Consider the following 19,014-nt stretch of genomic DNA (forward strand, 5'->3'; position numbering starts at 1 on the left):
CCAACTAATATCAGGTTTCAGTTCTCCTTTAGGCCCATTTCAGTCTTGCCTCAAAGATGCACTGTACATTCTTATAAAATAATTCTAGATAAATATTCAGGACTTATTAGTTATGCTTGGCACTAGAGGTATTGGAGCAGTATTGGTTTTGAAATGGTCTTCCATTGTAAAGGTTGGCAAGTCCAGGAGGAGAACCCATCATTGATATCAAGTCAGGTGTTTGTCATTTACATACATTTACAACCAATAACGTGGTCATAGTGACAAAATGTTTGGGGGGGGGGACGTATATCCCAAAAATAAAAATAAAAATATATGAAAACATGAAATCAACTTAGGGAAAATCATAATCTTATTTTAAGATAATTTAAAACATAAATTGTGTTGATAGTTAAATACAACTGACATGAGACGAGGCCAATATGCCTGTTGGTGGTCAATACTAAATCAATTTCAAAAACAAATACATCTTGTCAAATCTTAAACAAACCCAAAACTGTATCATGATACATTTTATACATAATTTTTAAAATACATTTTAGGTAAGCCGATATTGGATTTAAACACCAACCACATGGATATGCAACTGACCATTTAACAAGCTATTCAACCTATGTAACGTTCCCAGCTCGACCACTTTTTGATTAGGCCTACAAAACACCATATTTCGGGTAATCAAACTCGAACAAGAATCAAATCCGAGAAAACCTAACAATCTTCTGGAGCAGAAAGTTTTTAGTAAGTCTAAAAGATCATCTTAGTTATTGAGCATGCTACATGTCAGTCATAGCCGTAGTGCGCAAAAAACACACACACCATTTTTTTTTTATCCATCGAATATAACAGTAGCCTTGAAACGTGTAATGTCCTAACTTGTGCTTTCCCGGTGCACATTGATCATGACAAAGTTCAATGCCCGAGAGTGGCGGCGACTCGATTCAGTGGAAGAGGTGTAAAGACACACAGCAACATTTTAAATTCATAAAAGTTACTGCTGCCAAAGAACAAGCTAAAAAATCGAACGCTTACAACACTGATTCTAAGTTTGAAACTTTTGGGATACAAGTTAGACCCAGCAAAATGCAGCCTTTTAAATATCGCGTTTTTAGCAGTAATCAATACAAAGTGACAATTGCATGCATGTTAATGACTCCCAAGTGCAGAGACCTAGAGGAAGCCGTCCAGGGAAGCAATGGAAAATGATGTTGCCACTTTTTTGTAAAAACATTGTGTGCATTCATTCATATCAAATATGTGGGAAGACGATAACGTGCACATGCAACTTATAGGAAAGGCCATCTTCATTTTAGGATTGGAACTCAAAAAGTAGTCCACGTAAAAGCGCGCTCGACATCGATATAGGTCTAATATGAACTAAAATAGACATATATATATATATATATATATATGTGTGTACATATGTAGGAGATAGACGCCATCCGCCATGTGTTACTTAGTTCAGATGGCTCTGACAAACCAGGAATGCTACTGCACACAGTTTGTCTTGAGCAACGTCAGTCCATTTCGCCCTGTCCCTGAGGAAGATAGCATATAAATGCAACAAAAATGGTTAAAGACAGACGAAAGGCTCACTTACCTGTGTTAGGCATAGCGGAGAATACATATCTGTTGTATCTAATCTTGGATGTGGAGGGTGTATGTATGTGTGTGTGTTTGGGTTACACGAACGGGTCTGCGTGTTTATGTGTGTGATGGTGTGTGAGTGAGTGTGTGTGTATGTGTGAATTATGTGTGGGTGTGTGTCCGTGTTTGCCCGTGTATGCGTGATGGCTGTGTCCGTGATGGCTGTGTCCGTGATGGCTGTGTCCGTGATGGCTGTGTCCGTGTTTTGAAAAGAAAGAAAAAAGGAGAGACAGAAGGGAGAGAGAGGGAAAAAATAAAGCCTGCTTCTTGCTTTCACATTTCCAACTCTGCGAACTGCAACCAACGCTTCACCACCCCATAGAGCTGAACTTTAACCCCGCCTCGAGTTACACTGCTTCCACTTTCCGCACGCATCTATTGTACAGTGCAGTAAAAGCCGTAGAGCAGTCTCTTCGTTGGATAACCCAAAACTTTCACCAGAGGCATATTCAACAATAAAAGAAAAGTCCAAAGGCAGACTGGCTGCAGCGGAGAGGTTAAAAATCACGGGAAATAGGAAGAAAATAAGTCATCTTCGGACAGTGCTAATCTTGTTCTCATACTAATACCATTACAAAAAAATGCTGATTGTCAGACGTTCGTTCTTCTGAACTCGATATGAGTTCTCCCATTCACTCCGGTTTCTCGAAGAGACAAAACAAAGCTCGCAACAACCGAAAGCATTGAAGGCATGTGGTGCGGCTGGCTTCACGGTGGAGCGAACTCCGAAATGAGTCTGTCGGATTTACGAACAAGGAGGGTGCGGTAGTTAATGAAGGTGATAATATCCCAGAACACCCAAACAATTGCTTGTCGCTGAAGCCCGACAGCTGGTTTCCGTTTAGAAAATGATCTCTAACAGCAGACGATAAAGTGAATCCGTGTTGCGTCTGTCCTGTCTACGGCGACAGGAGCCACAACCGCCTGCACCGAGTTCCATACAGATATATACAGTTCACTTTTGTCCACAGTGCCTGAAGGACAAACTCTTGTACTCCCCTCTCAGCATAGCTCCCAAAGTATACACGGTTTAAGAGAAGTAATAAGACCAACATAAATGCAATGAACATGTAGGACAGAAATATATCATATATTTATATTTAAATTTTCAAATTATAGTCTGCCTTATCCTGTCTACTTGAGCCCATTAGCCCCGGAATGAAATGGCTTTTCAAACAACGCAAACCTATCAATTTCAATCAAGAGCAGGGCTCGCGCAAAACTGCCACACCAACACTGCTAAATAAATGTTCTTATATGATGTTTAACGCAAATTAGACAGCGTATGGCGGTGAAGAGTGAGCTCAATAGATCACCACGCACTATATAAGGGATATACCGCCCCTTTTGAACAAATGCTTAACTTTTAAATTCGTCGGACAAAGTAACAGGCTGTTGGGTATTTCATATTATTTTTCGACACCTATCCATATTTACAACAAGTTATAATTAGAAATATTTGTATTATTATACATTGTTATTATGGAGCTATCACTAGGCTTTTAGCCTATTGGCATTGGCGTATTGTTATTGCGGATGATAATTGACATACATTACATGCAAATCAATGCATGACCTATCTATCTGTTCATGGCATACGAGCCAATTTATGTCCATTTGCACAACACGTTTCATATGAGGGGTGGAACAACGAGAGCAGAATCTTAACAATTCAATGAAGTGCATTCAACTTTACATAACCCAAAACCAAGTATCTCCCCAGATAATTATATAATATAAACGAGCGAGGGCCATTCGACAGACAAGATTACCAATCATTTTCCTAACTCACATGTCATTATGTAAGCATGATCACGGTGCCCTCCTAACACCGACAGGCCTATTATCCAAAACCAAAGCATCGTGCAACTCCAGCATTTTACGCACGCTCTACCGATCACTGCATACTTGAAACGTAATGCATTGAGTTTCAATCATTACCGTCTAGACAAAGAATTCAAATTAAATATCACGTGGACAAAACCTCCCCAAAAAGCCTCAAACAAAAGGTATACTTGGCAATAGTGAAAACTACATGCGTAAAGCATGCGTAATAACTTCGGTATACCGCCTATATCAAATGACTGAGCAACATTTTACAATATGTCATACTCCTAAATTTGGCTATTATTGTTTTATAGCCTATACATCTCAAACGCCCACGGTTAGCATTGGTAGCCTTTTTGGTGCTTCACCTGCCCTTGCAGACAAGTAAGGGTTAATATTAATCGAAATAATGGCAATAAAGACACACCCATTTAGTGGTTTAAACAAAAGTAAAACCTATACACTTAAACACATTTAAACAGGACTTGCCTATAGCATAATTAGCCTACAGTACGCCTGGAGGCGTCCAACATAGGTGTGACTTAGTATTTTGACGGATTTCTGTTCAAATATCAGATTGGCCCGACATGAGTCACCCACACACTCTTGGTCCACTGATTCTGTATGGGCTGCTCGAATTTGTTTTCAGTGAACAACTTCTGGCCAGAGGGAGAAGTCAGTTGTGCGCCCTCTAGGAAATGGCCAGGGAAGCGACCACAAGTGGAGTGTGTGGTTCTGCTACGCAGCTACATCTGACCACTATATACACACACACCTGCACCAAGACAGCGAGATTCAGCAACACCAGATGCATGCTTCTTCACAGTCTAAAGTTTCATTGACACACCGTCAAGGTTAAAGGTGGACTTGCAACTGCTTTTGCTTCTAGGTTATTGTTATTACAGCATAAGCCTAATAATATAATATTGTAGCATAGGCTGCTTGAATTCCTGAAAGCACTCACAACGAATGGGACAATCGTTAACCTATACCCAACTGAAGTGATTATTCACTATATGGACTATAGATCATGTGTTACTCAACATTGTAAATAAAATGTTGCTCAAGTAATTTGAATAATTGTCTATGAGTAAATACAAGCCACACGCCATTGCGCAACTCAATAAGAGGGCGGAATAGGGAAAATGGTCTACCCATATAGTTCATGTGCTTGGCCGGACAATAAATTCAGGAGACGTGTACTGTATTTTCTCATGTTGCAGCGCATAGAACCTCTATTGAGAATAGGGCAATAGGCTAACTTGCTATCGGTATTTGGCCAGCCTTCCGGTATCCATGTCCTCCGTGCAATGCTAGAGCTCCGTCCTCTGATTGGACTAAACTCCAGGATTTGAAGCCCAGCATCCATCTTATTGGACAAAACTCATGTCACAAAGATTTTGTCGAGAAAGCGTTTTTCTGCAATCGCTCGTTTACTCTGCAGAACAACTAGTTACCACATAACGAAACAATGCTTTTCTCAATCTGGTCACTACGATGCCCTTTTGTCAGAAGGCAACGCGGAGAATGCAGGCTCTGTTCTGTTTTGTTCCAATACCAAAATTATTTGGCGATAAAGATATCCGCATTGGCATACCTCGCTGGCAAAAGAGATCCGATTGATACGGACTATTCTCAAATCCCTGTAGAAAAGCCAAGACCGACATTTTAGGCTACATTTTAACCTGTGTACAGGTCATACACGCCACATGCACATGTCTATAACTTCTCAGGGTAAAAAGAGATGGTAAGAGGTGTTTGCACGTACCATTGCAATGTAACGTGTACGTGAGAAACTTTAGACTGACGAGACGAAGTGCTTCATTTTCAGCCACCTTTTGTTGTAGTCTTATGTTTAATTCAAAAGGTATTAACTTGCTGCCGTTGTGTGCATTTTACACCGAAGAAATACAGTATGATAAAGCACAAGGGGAAACGGTTCTTGTATTAATCCCAAAAAGAAAAATATATAGCAGTGAGCCTTCTTTACTCCTTGATATTTGACTGCGGTCCAAGCTTGGCAAAGCTGACTGGCTCGCGACACACACTGCCTATCTCAGCTTGGTTTGTTAGACTTTGTGCAGAAGTTGCAATCGATTGAGCGAGTCCCACTTTTTTTTTCTTCCGCAATCGCTTTGCATAGTAACCACGCAGGACACGGGCGGCAACGGAACGCCACTTCTCACTCACCATGTCCTCCCCTCGAGGAGTCACATACTGGCAAACGAGCCGGAGTCGCGTGCCAGTCAGACCACACAGTCTGCATTTAGCTCCCGCATGGAAAACCTACATTTTTGTTCACCTATATATTGCTGCATACCGCACTCTCTCAGCCCTTCCTATACGTTTACGGCGCGCATGGGACAGAGGGAGGAACGCCGCCGTGCCTATTGCGATCGAAAAACCGTAGCCTTTTGGTACTAGTCTAGTGCATTATTGCTGCTTAAACCTTCAGCACCAGAGCATTGTTGCAATGCTGGACATCTAAGCAATAATATACTATTACAATGAGGATCTGCGAACTCCACTGAAGGTGCACGTTTATGGCTGGTCGACAAAAATTAACACCAAATCTTTTCAGCGGATTTTCTACTGCGTCCCCATGGAGATATCGTAAAAGGTCAACCATAGTGTACGGAGGGGTCGTATTGATTTAGAAGGCATGCATCATCATGTCATAAAATATTCGTATTGAACGCTTCTACATTCTATTTGTGAATAAAGTGGGACTGTATTGTTAGGCTATATTCGATGTATACGTGTTCATACAGGATTGAACCGTTGGTGGGGTGTATTTATTCCCGTGTTGATTTTGCCCTTGCGGTTGACTGCAGTTATATATATTGCGTGAAAGAGTATTCTGAAACTGTAGCCCATAGAGCTGATATTCTGTAGGTGAGCTATACATTTGACATTGGACATGACACGAAATGGTGGTGTTGATTATTTCCTCAAATAGCCAAATAAACTCAATTTCTAAACGACAATGTGGTGTTTGCTTGTTATCGGTTATATGAAGTAGCTTGTTTGCGCGACCAGAGGTGACATTCCATGCAAATCCAACGAGTGTCCCTCTGAGGTCAAAGCCTACTATTGAAGAACATTATTTTGAGAAATGAGGGGCGATTGTTCCCACGGATGCTGACTCATGTATGTCAAAACGCATGTTGTGTATTGGGACGTGCTGAACATAGTCCAGCCTACACTATAACCTTCTGTAAACGCTGATTTCAATGAGGCAGGCTCGAACAGCGCGTATCCTCCGTTTTCACATTCGGTATCCTACTATTGAAGTCGCCTATAGCTTATATTAAAATGCATGTTTTATATTTTCGCAATAAAAATCATGACCACATCTTCATGCCCAATTATGTTCCATAAATCGTCCTAAGCCAACTGCCTAATTTTCCAAATGACTTCTGAATGGTCAATTGCAGACCTACAAGCAATGTTTGGTAAGGGTCAATTCCCTATCGTGCTTGATCAAGTTCCATTTCAGGACCAACTCATGAATGCAGTTGTGTAGGTGGGAACCACCTGCCTCTTCACTCTTGAATTCAAAGTGTAAAAAAAAAAAAATCTGGTCCCACGAAAAACAAACAAAATATAAAAAAGACAAGCAGCCCAACATAGGCCTAACGATGTAAACTCAGATATTGAGCATCTAATCAAATCCAAGTTTTTATTTAATAATATAATTTTAAACATTTTTGTAAATTAAAACATGTTTGTCGCTGATTGACACGGTGTGACGTCATCGTTAAGCGTTTTCTCCTGGCTCAGAGGGTATATATATCCTGTTATGGTGCAAGTTGTGCGCCTGCACCCAACAATCATACAGGTTCGCATGAAGTGTCAAAACGGCCACTACTTTTAGTGTCGCTATTCGCCACAGAGGAACGTTCACTGGTTACACTGCACTTTTGCCACTTCTCATCTTACAACAGCCATGTCATATCTGTCACAAGAACACTAGAATCGTTCAATCAAAGTGACTATCAAGTTAAATATAACTGATTCAAATTATTTTTATTTTTGGGCTAATAAGCATATTAGACTTCAAACGAGTTCTCCTGTTAAATCAAAGTCAGGCTTAATGTTAAGATGCCCTGAAAAAAAATCATCCATCAACTGAATGCCAATATTAATTGTGTTTTTACTCAAGTATGATATTTTGTGCTCGAAACTGTCTCATTTAAATCACATTATTGATTTCAGATACAACTGAGAAATGACCAACTTGGCAACGTTGTCAAACGTTCCGCAAAGGGTTCACAAAACATCTGAGTTGTATGCACGGACTGGACAAGGATTGGGTGGCTCACGAACAGCGTTGAAGTGTGCGCGGGTATGCTTTAGGCCTATCCACAATTCTCAATACTTACAGTCACATATATTTTGAAGTCACATATAACGTGGTTTATGTAAACTATTAATTAACATACCGCAACAAAATCAAGCGGAAGGGTCGGTGCTGTAAAGGCAAAGCTATGCGTAAATGTTTAATTAGTATACATGTATTCTACTTCCAAATAAAACCAGTGCAATGAGCATATCATGCTTTCCATTGCTACTTGTTTTATCTGGTAAGATCGATCCAGTTCTTAACAAAAACCCGTTGACATGGTGGCTCGAGACGCCTTTATAGTATTTTCTGCCAAGTTCTGCACACAAAAATGCCCAAAGCCCCAGCAACCATGCCAGGGCTGCCAAAATACAGTACTATGCCCAAGCAAGAAGCGGCAGGGGGCTGTGCGCAGTTACAACATCTTATGAATAGCAAATACTGGAACGATCAAGTCGAATATGTAAATAGGTTTTCAAGCTTATTAGACATCGGAACTTTAAAGGATGAGTTGGAACGCCACAAAACTACATTATGGTCTATGGAGTCTGTACTGCCCCTCTCTCCGAAAGCTTCTGCGAGTGCAAGGTAAAGCAAGTTTGGAGGATCATAAACTAAGATACATCAAAGGTGATTACAGGGCTATTCTTGAAGTGAAATATTGCAAGTCATTTGACTGTCATATGCGAGTTTGCGAACACAGATTAAAGAGGAAGAAGTGTCTACACATATGTATGTAGCCTACCCATTGTCACCAACATTGTCGGCAACTGTCCGATGTGGGCTACCAGAACAGTTATGTTCGGAGCTCCGAACATTTGTTCTGAAATCTATCTGCTCTGAAAAGGATATCACAAGAGAGTGGGTGCGAACTTGAATAGATACAATATATAAAGAGTCGTTGGCCATTTCGAAACTGGCAGATCAATCCAACCAAGCATGTGACTTAACTTGATCCAGCGTTGATTCAAATAGTTAATGATCTTCGTAATAAGCATGTTTTTTTTTTGTAGTTTGCGTTAGTGTGTTGGAACAGTGCAGTAAAAGTTAAGCGGTCCTGGGCGATTCTCCATGACACTATTCCTTGAAGAATAACTCATGACTAAAACACATTGACACTGCCCCAAAATCACCACATTCGAAGGCTACGGTCACAGCCTAAAATAGATTTTGAAAAACTTGTTTTTATTGATGTAGGATATGTATCACCTTCTTCGGTACGTACAAGAAACCACCGTTTCTCTAAGTTTGTAAACGACAGGGATGAGAATGCACAATAGATTTATACAAAGGAGGTGTGAAAATCTAAACTTGACGGTTTCAACACAAACATTTAAAAAATACGTTTGACCACCTGCTGCAAACGCGTCACTGAAAGATAAACTTTACGCTAAACGGGGATTAGACTGTTTGTTGTTGTTGTGTGATGGACATTACAGGCAAATCTAACCTTAAATCACCCATGGCGGGCAAGACAAACACCGTATCTATCTTCACAACTTTTAGGCTAAATCAGTAAATATAAATTCTGCTTTGAGGTAAAGGTACACCACTCATACTGCTTACACACACAGCTATATATGGAAATAATTCATTTGGATGGATTATGTGCAAAAATGAAATCCATAATCTTAAAATAGCTTACTATAAGGCTACCATATAAGGTAAGTGATTTCAGAATTATATGTTTGTTCAAATATAGGTCTACCTGTGAATGAACTGTGAATAAAGGTGTCTAGAATTGAAAAATAGGCCTGCGGAAAACATGGAAACAAAAACACCAAAGTAATGTTAGGTCTATAACACAACGATAAATGTCGCTAAAGCCTATTTTCTTAGAATAAAACATGATACTAAGGTAATCATCTCATGAAAGTTCAGATTCCAACATGAGAAAATCATAATCATTTCCCAGATGTGGAAATAAAAAAACGTCAAGAAATTTAAAAAAAACAAAAACAAACTGCTGAACCAAGTGTCTGGGCAACTAGTCGGCTATAATACATGCAGTTTACTATGCTAGAGGTATTCTGTCATTTAAGAAGTCGTCATTGTTTTTTCATTCGGTTTATAGTTTTTCATCAATTGTGAAGCTGCCAAATTTACAGGCGGTGACGGCATAAATAGTGGTGTGGATTGGTCGTTCAGCATGACAGTAGAAAGGATGATTGTAGAAGTCTTGAAATGTCATTGACATGAACTGAAATTATAGCAATATAAGTAAAAAGGATACAGCTGACAGGATAATCTAATAACGAAATGAAAGTGTTTGGTTGATTTATGGAGCTATTGATTTAATTCCTATTAGTCAGAATTGATGACGTATTAATTAAACATGCCTACATGCAACAAATATTTTAAAACCATTAAGTCAAATAACTATTTATTTGTTAATACAAATATAATTTGTAAACTATACTAATATCAAGAAAAGCATGTTAGTGTTAAGGTTTTTAATGACAGCGGGATTGTTTTTCGCTTATTTGAATGCCAAAGATGAGTCGTTCACAAATGTAAATATATTTCGGTGCCTACTTCAAATTAATTCCCTGCGCACATTAAAGCAGGTCGACACTCCATCTAGTGGGTCCTGATCGAAACTACATGATCTGAAGTCCAATCAGTTAGACACAACAGCACTGAAATAGATTACTGTAGTTTCAAACCGGTATGGGTTATCTATGCACGTTTCATTTACGAACAGAGTTGGCCCCAAAACAGTGTCGATAGATGTACTCATGATATAAGTACTCAACAACCCATATTGTTGACGCTGTAGGGCATGCTATGACATAAAATAATATATCGAAAATAGGACCTCATAAAAGTAGGATACATGTGGAAAACTAACACTCCCAATGCCTCTATCAATTCAACTGTCTGAATATTCAATGCATTAATTAAGCATAAATGGGGGCTGATATTATTTTAGAAAAATGTGCTCTTGTAATGGATTTAATTCTTAAAACATTGTGATATATTTTTTAACCGAATATATGTATATTTGAAGCTAACCTCTGTCTGGATGAAGTCAAATAAATAATACATTCACACAAATATAATTATAGAAATAGACAAATAGACCAAAAAATCAATTCACTACTTTCGGGATGTGAACTTCTTTTCCTGTTATTCTCTCAAATATATTAGTTACATTAAAAATCAAATAAAAAGTTTAACAATAACCCTATAATACCGTTTTTGATAGCAATGATTATTAATAGTTTACTATTATTCAATGCATACATTACATTATAGGCTGAAAATAAACTAAAAAGATTAAATAAAATTGCTTTGAATATATATGTCTTAAATTCTAAAGAGGTCTTCATATGAATGAATTCGATTAGTCGATTTTCGATACGATCTATTATTCACAAGCAACGTTCAATTTTTAAGACCTTTGGTTGATATAAGGTGGTCTGGCTGTAAATATGATCTTGACGAGAATAACGTACCCGCTAAACTGCAACCCACGTAATGGTGCACTGAATGCCTGAGAAACGCGCGGTTCCACTCCTCTTGACAATTCACACTTTTACCACAAGGGGGAGGTATTTCAATGTTCAATCTCCAACATTACAATTCAGAGGCAAGGAGGACTTTTCTTGTGCCACCAGCTGACAGACTATTTATTCATGAGATCATGCAAATTCTAGGAAAACGTATTTTACTCAACTATTACATTGAAAACATTACAAGTGTTTTCTCTTCCAGCCCTGTTGAATAAACGTTCTGTGTGTCTGTGTGTGACAAACAACAACAAAAAAACAACATGAATGTAAAAAAGCTTGTATGAACATTGCACAATGAGAGAGCGAAGCTCTGTAGTCATAATTAGTTTCTGGCGCACATACAAGGCGTACTCCACACACAAAAGACCACTGCCTCAGTAAATAGAACAATACCCCCAATATGTCCACCTGGTTCACGATGGCTGTGAAATGGTACTTTTGGGGGAGTGGAGGAGTGTGTGTGTGTGTGTGTGTTAACGCTCTGAGCCCCAGGGTAATTACACTATCCTTTTCTGGAGCAGCTTGCCTCCGAGGCCCTTCCATAGCGGGGCCATATTAATAAAGGAGGAGCCACGTCTGTGGATCCCCTTACTCTCCTGTGACCCTACTGTGCCCTCTCCAGAGAAGCCGTGGCACCAGCGTACATTACCCAACGATTCAACTCAACAACCGGCACCAACACTAGATTCAAATGACACAAATGGATGGAAGGGCAATATGGACATTTTCAACCCATAATGGCACAACGAGAGAGAGAAAGAGAGAAAGAGTGAAAGAAAGAGGGAGGGAAAAGGGAGGGTTACTGGGCGGTTTGGACCCTCTTGGCTCCACCTGCTGCCATTGAGCTGCCAACACTGGAGGTTGGCCAAGACCAGTCCACAGCTCAGCCTCCTCCTCCTCGGCCCACACATTCACACAGAGCGAGAGAAGAGGGGGGGGGGGACATCCTGTCCCAGTGCCAAAAATCTAACCATTACAAACCAATAAAAGTCATCTCTCTATCAATTAGGTATGATGAGAAAAGATGGACGCCACAACAACAAAAAAGAACACAAGAGTGCTATGTTTACAGGCTGCACATACATCTCTAAAAGGCCCAGAATGAATGAAATGCTCTAAACATTCTCAAGACAGGTAAAGTTGGTTGGAGGCGCCCTTAAAAGGATTGTGTGGATTTGGACCACGTTCCAACTTGGCATTTGAAAACAAAGCCCGTTTGTCCCTCGGCGTTGGCCCATTAAAAAGAAGACCTTGTATCATCTCGGCCCGAACAAGCTGCTCCACTATTTGCTGAACGGCTGAGCAGCAGCAGCAGCAGCAGAGCCTGGGCTGGGCCTGTAGCCTGAAAGCCAAGCGCAGACCAGAGGGGTACGGTGCGGCATGCTAACAGAAGCCCTGATAAAAGGGGAAGCCAGTTGTGCTATGAAAGGAGAGGCTGGGCGAACAGATGGGCCCTGGGAAGACTCGAAACCTGCACCACTGTGTGTGGGTGCGTGCGTGTGTGTGTGTGTGGGTGTGTGTGTGTGTGTGTGTGCAAAACACAGATAAGAGTGCCTCTGCAATGGCTTTAATGAGCTGGTCCCTTTTAAACAGAACTCCACACACTCTGGCCATTTCACTCTCCAGCTGCAGCTGTGACAGGATAAGGTAATGACAGCCAGCCGGTGCCACCTGCCTGCCACTGGCTGGCTCCTCCCTCAACACAGCGAACAACCAGCAGTGACCACAACTACATCCGTCACGACGAAGGCTGAAACACTCCAAAACCACTACCTCATCTACTTCAATGAGGCCTCTCTCTGCTAAAACGCCAAAAACCATGACCTCATTTACATTTAAGCCAGGCTTCTCTGATACACTGCAGAAGCCCCGGCACCTTCACGTTCCAGACAGTGATTGCCGTCATAATGGAGGTTATAGGATGTGTCAAGGCAGCGTGACCTACAGCGGGGCTGGGCTGGACTGTAGTGGAGTCGCCAAGTATGTTTCATTTATTTCCCTCAGCCTCCGTTTGCCATTGAAATGGTCAGTCTGATTGTGCGAGTGTGGCGATACAAATTTAAATAGATTTACATTCACAGCCCTGATTGGCGGACAGGATCATCTAGACTAGAGCCTACACGATCACCTTCATAGTAGGAGGATACATATGTAAATAAAAGATGATTGGTCATTGGTCAGAGTAATCAGATCAGATTGCGATGTCATGGGCCAAAAACTCCATCCCATTCCTACCTGAACAGGTTGATATTCCAGGCATTTTTTCTCCTAACAGCTCTTATATAAAAATGACATCATTTTCACAATTTCTGAGTGTTATTTCAACCTCAGTGTAGAAATATCATGGACAATCTCATTTTTAACAGCACTGCCCCCTTTAAAAGAGGCCTGCAGGCAAGTTTTTAACATACGCAAGCTGTTGGCATTGCCAGACATATGCTGGGTCTCGCTCACACATTTCCCCTTCCCCTCACTCCTTCTGTCTACTAGGCAGGCAGGCAGGGCCTGGGAGTAGCTGCCTGCAGCAAACTAGCATGGATGTGCCCTGCTCTTTTCACTACACTCGGGCTGGATTCAAAACAAATCCACCACAATTCAAACCATTATCACAATGACTACAAAGGATACAGGGTTTCCTGTAAGAAAAAAAAAGTGTTGTGGCACAACGCCTGAAATTGTTTGCTGTCATTTGCCTCACGTGAGTTTGGCCGTGTACAGAAGTACTGTAGTGCCAATATTGTGGATGGCTGACGTCCAACCATGTATCTTGATATTGATAAGTACACCCAGCTCTTTTCAAGACATATAGAGGCAGTTTTCAGCGCACAGATTAAATCTAGACCTGGACTAAAAAGTGTCCATTGAGCTTGCTTTATAGTTCAGGACAATGCTTTATCTGTGCCTGGAAAACTGCCCCATAAGTTGCGACTCAATGCATAGCGGAGTACGGACCTGTATGGCCTTATTCGCCTATGACATTATATAAGATGTCTCAGCTTACAGTCGACTGTAGTTGAGGGCCTTTGTGTGTGTAGCTGTGCAGTGGCTTTCACTCCACAGAGAGCTCCACTCATAGACTAGACACACACAGACACACACACACACACAAACAGATGTACAGACTCACAACCCCCCCCCCACACACACACACACACAGCCCCCAACTCAATATAAAAACATCATAAGACATCTGCCAGCTGTTCCCCCAAAAAAAAAAAACCAGGAGATCTGCACACACAGCTGGATGTGGAGACCATACCCTCCCTCCCACCCCCACTCCTCCCTCACACATACCCTCCCTCCCTTCCCTCCATGCACATCTCCCCACAGCATGGCGGTGTAATTGTCAGGTGAATGGGATAAAATTAACTAAAAAGGGAGGATTCAGAGGCAATCCGCTAATTACAGCCGCTCATTATGGAGGAGAGAGAGAGAGCGAGAGAGAGCGGGAGAGAGAGAGAGAGTGAGAGAGAGAGCGGGAGAGAGAGAGAGTGAGAGAGAGAGAGAGAGAGTGAGAGAGAGCGGGAGAGAGAGAGAGAGCAGGAGAGAGAGAGAGAGAGAGAGAGAGCAGGAGAGAGAGAGAGCCTTTAGCAACTAACATACCCAGGCTTTTAGGACGCAGCTGGGAGAGATGAGAGAGAGGAGACAGAGAAATGGTTGGCTCGCGCTGCGCTAACCCTAGTGGCAGACACACCGGTTCAAAGATGGGCCCCACCGGCTCGCAAGTCGACGGTAGTAATTAAAAGGTACATTTTATTTTTATTTTTAGAAAGCCTCTCCCACATACTTTACTTGTGAATAGTCACTATAGCGTAAATATTTAATGCTTTTTTAATTGAAATACTACCATCCTATACTTTCAGAATGTGGGGGTAGACTGTAGACTGGGGCCTACTGTCTTTTGTACATTCATTCATTCATATCCCTTGTACAGGCGAGGTGTCTGCTGCGAGCTTTATAGCTGCACTGTAGACGGTGGCAGTAGCAGTGGTGGGACTTTCTGGCTTCCCTCCGTGGAGCGGCTTGGAGGACCCGGCTCGGGCCCCTCTCCTGGGGTGTGACTAACGTGGGGCGACAGTGCCAAGGCAGGAGAGGACAGCAGCCCTGCCAGCGAGCTCGCGCCACTCGGCTCGGTTCAAGGCCGCTTTTGTTGTGGGCCCACTATCTTCCCACAACATGTGCTTCTGTCAGGCCGGGGCTGCCCAAATCCCTTATTGAGAACCCAAATCCTCTTGATGCGCTCCCGCGCTCCCCTTTAATGTCTTCATTTTCCATACACTTTTCTCTTGAGACGAGGGGAGGTGGGATTCAGAACAGATGAGTAATTCATCACTGCATTATGTCTCTACCTTCAATGTATAGCTGCTGCTGGGAAAGCTTTGATCTTTGTGAATTCATATTCATCTTTGCTGTGCTGTGAAACTAACGGTTTCCCCATAAATAAGTAGCACATTGAATGGATTCTATTGATGAATTCATAAACAAATAATGTGTGCTTACATCCCCTTTTCTCCCATGAAAGGGGACTCAAAAGGGTTCCTGTTCAAATAAAATAATAATCATTACAAATGAAATAATTGTTTAAAAAAAAAGGTCACATAAAATAAATGCTTTCAAGGAAATATCTGAAAAATAAAACAGCGAAAACTAAAGCAAACAAAGAAAATCGGAATATAAAATCGTTAACTGAAAGGAAATTTCAAGCATGTCTGAGGGGCACCTGCTCTCAAAGCAGCTCCAGTCTTGGAGTAATGTCTCCCCCTGGTGGCCATTGACTGCCAGTGCACAGCTTTGAGTTAATTAGTGACTCAATGAAACCCAGTGCATCCCAGCATCAAACAACACGGGGTTGACAACACAGGTACACACTGTTTGGGGCATAGGCCTACTTTTTTTACGTCATATGTCATATATTACACAACAATTCCATAGTGACTAGATGAGAAAATGGCATTGGTATTGTCCAGTCCCCTGGACAGGCAAGCCTCTCTCTCTCAGAACTTGGCCAGGGGTTTTCACCACAAGGTCAGAGAAAAGTCATCCCCCTCAGTCCCGGTGTAAAACCCCCCAGCTTACACTCTCCGCAGAAATTGGTTTTGAAAAGGGCAAAAAAGCAGCTGGCTCAGAGAACCAGATGTGTTTGTGGCTACGTGGAATTCTAATAAGATAGCAGACTACCAAGCTTAATCTGCCCTCCTTTCCTCTTCCTATTGTTCTCCCTTTCTCAGTATCCCGTGGCCTGCTTGGAGAGGCAGAATGAACTGGACCAGCTCCCAGAGAAAGAGAAGGCAAGTCCCTATGTTTCTATAGGCCCCGGTGCTAGAAACAGTACACCGTCTCTTTCACTCTGTCACACAGAGATATGCATGTCAGTACTTATCCCAAATGGCGCCGTATTCCCTACATGCCCTGGTCAAAAGTAGTGCACTGTGAAGGGAATAGGGTGCCATTTGGGACAAAGCCTCAGTAACATCCTCACTCGGACCAGAGACGGCATCACTGTCACTGAACCCTGAATAAAAGAGTCAAAAATGATCACTTTCATGACAATCACAGACCCTTGAGAAGTAGGTACCGGTATACCACAGAAAAATGATCCAAAAAGGGCAATTAAGTAGTGTTTTTTTTAATTGGCACTTAATTTGTTGTGGATAGAAGAGCCAATACTAATTTCTAATGCTGAACCCGAGAGAAACACGCCACCTTGTGTTAAAAACAATGCATTGTGAAAAAAAGTATAGTGCCCAGTTTCCCAAAAGCATATTCAGGCTAAATGAATCAGTATAACCTTCTAGGAGCATCGTTAAATCTTTGAGCTGTTTCCCAAAACCATCGTTATTAACGTTGCACTTGAAAACGCTCGTAATCTAGCGCCTGCTGCAGACCACTCATAGAAAACCTAAGTGCGTTGTTAGGTTCTTTTTTGCTCTCCCGCATCACGCTAAACATAGAATATAAACGTTAAACATAGAATCACATGGTTTATCAGCCCCCCTGTGACCGCAGGTAACTTCAGAACAAAGTTGACTACAAAAAAGGCCACACAGTTGTTAATGTCTTTGCATTGATAAACCAGTGTCGTGTAAAGAGATGCTTCAAATTAAAACCCAAATAACTGCATCAACATATAAATATAGTAGGCTATAGGCCTATTTCAATCCTATTGAAATACATTTCATATTCAAATCAATTGACTTCTATTTTGCTACTTGTCAGCTAATGTCTGTAATTTGTCACAATATAGTTCATGATGTGTAGCCTAACGTGCCAAATCTTGGTTTAGTGCATTATCATAAGTATCAGAATAAGCTGCCTCAATGTGTAGCCATAGGTGATAATGTATTTATTTCTAAGAGCTGTTCCGTCGTTAGTAATGCGGAACAATTCTAATGTTAAGGTAGGATTCGAAAGGGATTATGTTGATCGGAGAGCAGAGCTGTTTTTCTTTTGATTCTATCAGCTTGGGCAGATGCCTCAAAGACGCACTTAGCGAACGTTCTCTCTGCGTGGTGTTTAGGGAAAGGGGTATTCGGCCTACATCTTGGGACGTTTTAGGAAATATGCATCGTGAAAAACACTCAAAACACTGATCCTCGGACAACCTGAACTTGTCCAATAAACGTTTGTTTTGATTGCAAAATGTTTTGTTACAGCCTGCGCTAATGAACAAGACCCTAGCCCGCCAGGTGGGGTGAGTGATGAGCATGGCAGGGGTAAAGGGCCGTAGGTACATGTCTCAGAGTGGGGATGAAGGATGCTGCAGGTAGAAGACGGACACACACCATCACTCACTGGCCCTGCCCTCACTCCCACCCAGTGAGGGGTAGGGGAGATGCAACAGTGGAGGGCAAGTTCCTCTCCTGCTCTCAGGTGTGTTTTTATTACTCTTTGTCCAGTACTATCCCCCTGTTTGTTTTTTTTTTTTTTTTTTTTGGGGGTTCTGATTCTTCTACCTTCACATCGTTGCCTCCCCCCTGGGGGTCGTGATAGCTCAGGCTGGCTCAGCTGGAGACCAGGTGATGGTGGTGGAGGGCTTCAGGACCACACAGAGACGAGACGAACTAGAGAGGGGGGCCAGGCCAAGTGTTTAGATTTCTGACTCACTTTCAATACACCTGTCTGCCTGCCTGTCTATCTCCAAATATGTATCTTCCTATTGTTCCCTGTCTCCCTCTAGCTCTCTGTGTCAGTCTCTCCCCCTAATTCTTGGCACCACAGCATTAAATAGATGTGCCCTGGTGAGCGAGAGGGTCAGCCCTTATTTCCGCACGGCTTAATGAGAAGCACACGGCCACGGTCTGCTCAGTAACCCCCCCCTACTTTCACATGCTGTCCACCATGCCGTGGGGCCGCGGGGGTTACCCCCCAAAACCTGACTGACCTAGATGATCAGCCCCGTGGGAGGGAGGCAGCAAGGTTAAGGTAGACGAATCAGATACCCACCTTAGGCACCAGGGGGATATGGTAAAGGAACTAGGCGATATGTCTTGTTCCTTTACAGCACAAAGCTGGCTTCTCTTGCTGAGGCGGTCATCGCTAATGGCAAAGAAACTAGCAGTACGCAGTTTTGTACAGACCCACCCACACATTCTGGCCGCGTCAGTTACATTTTATGTTTACATTTTAGTCATTTAGCAGGCGGTCTTATCCAGAGCGACCTACAGGAGCAATTAGGGTTGAGTT

General features: G+C 42.0%; 1 protein-coding gene across 9 annotated transcripts in view; it reads right to left on the minus strand.

The window, feature by feature from the left end:
• The window catches only part of nfia (nuclear factor I/A), a 182,009-nt gene that overhangs the window by 136,289 nt on the left and 26,706 nt on the right, over window positions 1–19,014 (minus strand). Inside the window, exon 1 of one of the 9 annotated variants that reach the window (XM_042321991.1) lies at window positions 5,240–5,627. The exons of 6 other annotated variants lie outside the window; for them this stretch is intronic. In XM_042321991.1, coding sequence (XP_042177925.1) covers window positions 5,240–5,242 — 3 coding nt within the window. In that variant the 5' untranslated portion in view covers window positions 5,243–5,627. Of the gene's footprint in view, window positions 1–1,597; window positions 2,898–5,239; window positions 5,628–19,014 lie in introns of those variants that run through there. 2 more of the 9 variants (XM_042321990.1, XM_042321995.1) reach the window with 2 other exon arrangements.

This window comes from Oncorhynchus tshawytscha, linkage group LG05 (genome assembly GCF_018296145.1).
Source record: "Oncorhynchus tshawytscha isolate Ot180627B linkage group LG05, Otsh_v2.0, whole genome shotgun sequence".
In the NCBI taxonomy this organism is placed as follows: domain Eukaryota; kingdom Metazoa; phylum Chordata; class Actinopteri; order Salmoniformes; family Salmonidae; genus Oncorhynchus; species Oncorhynchus tshawytscha.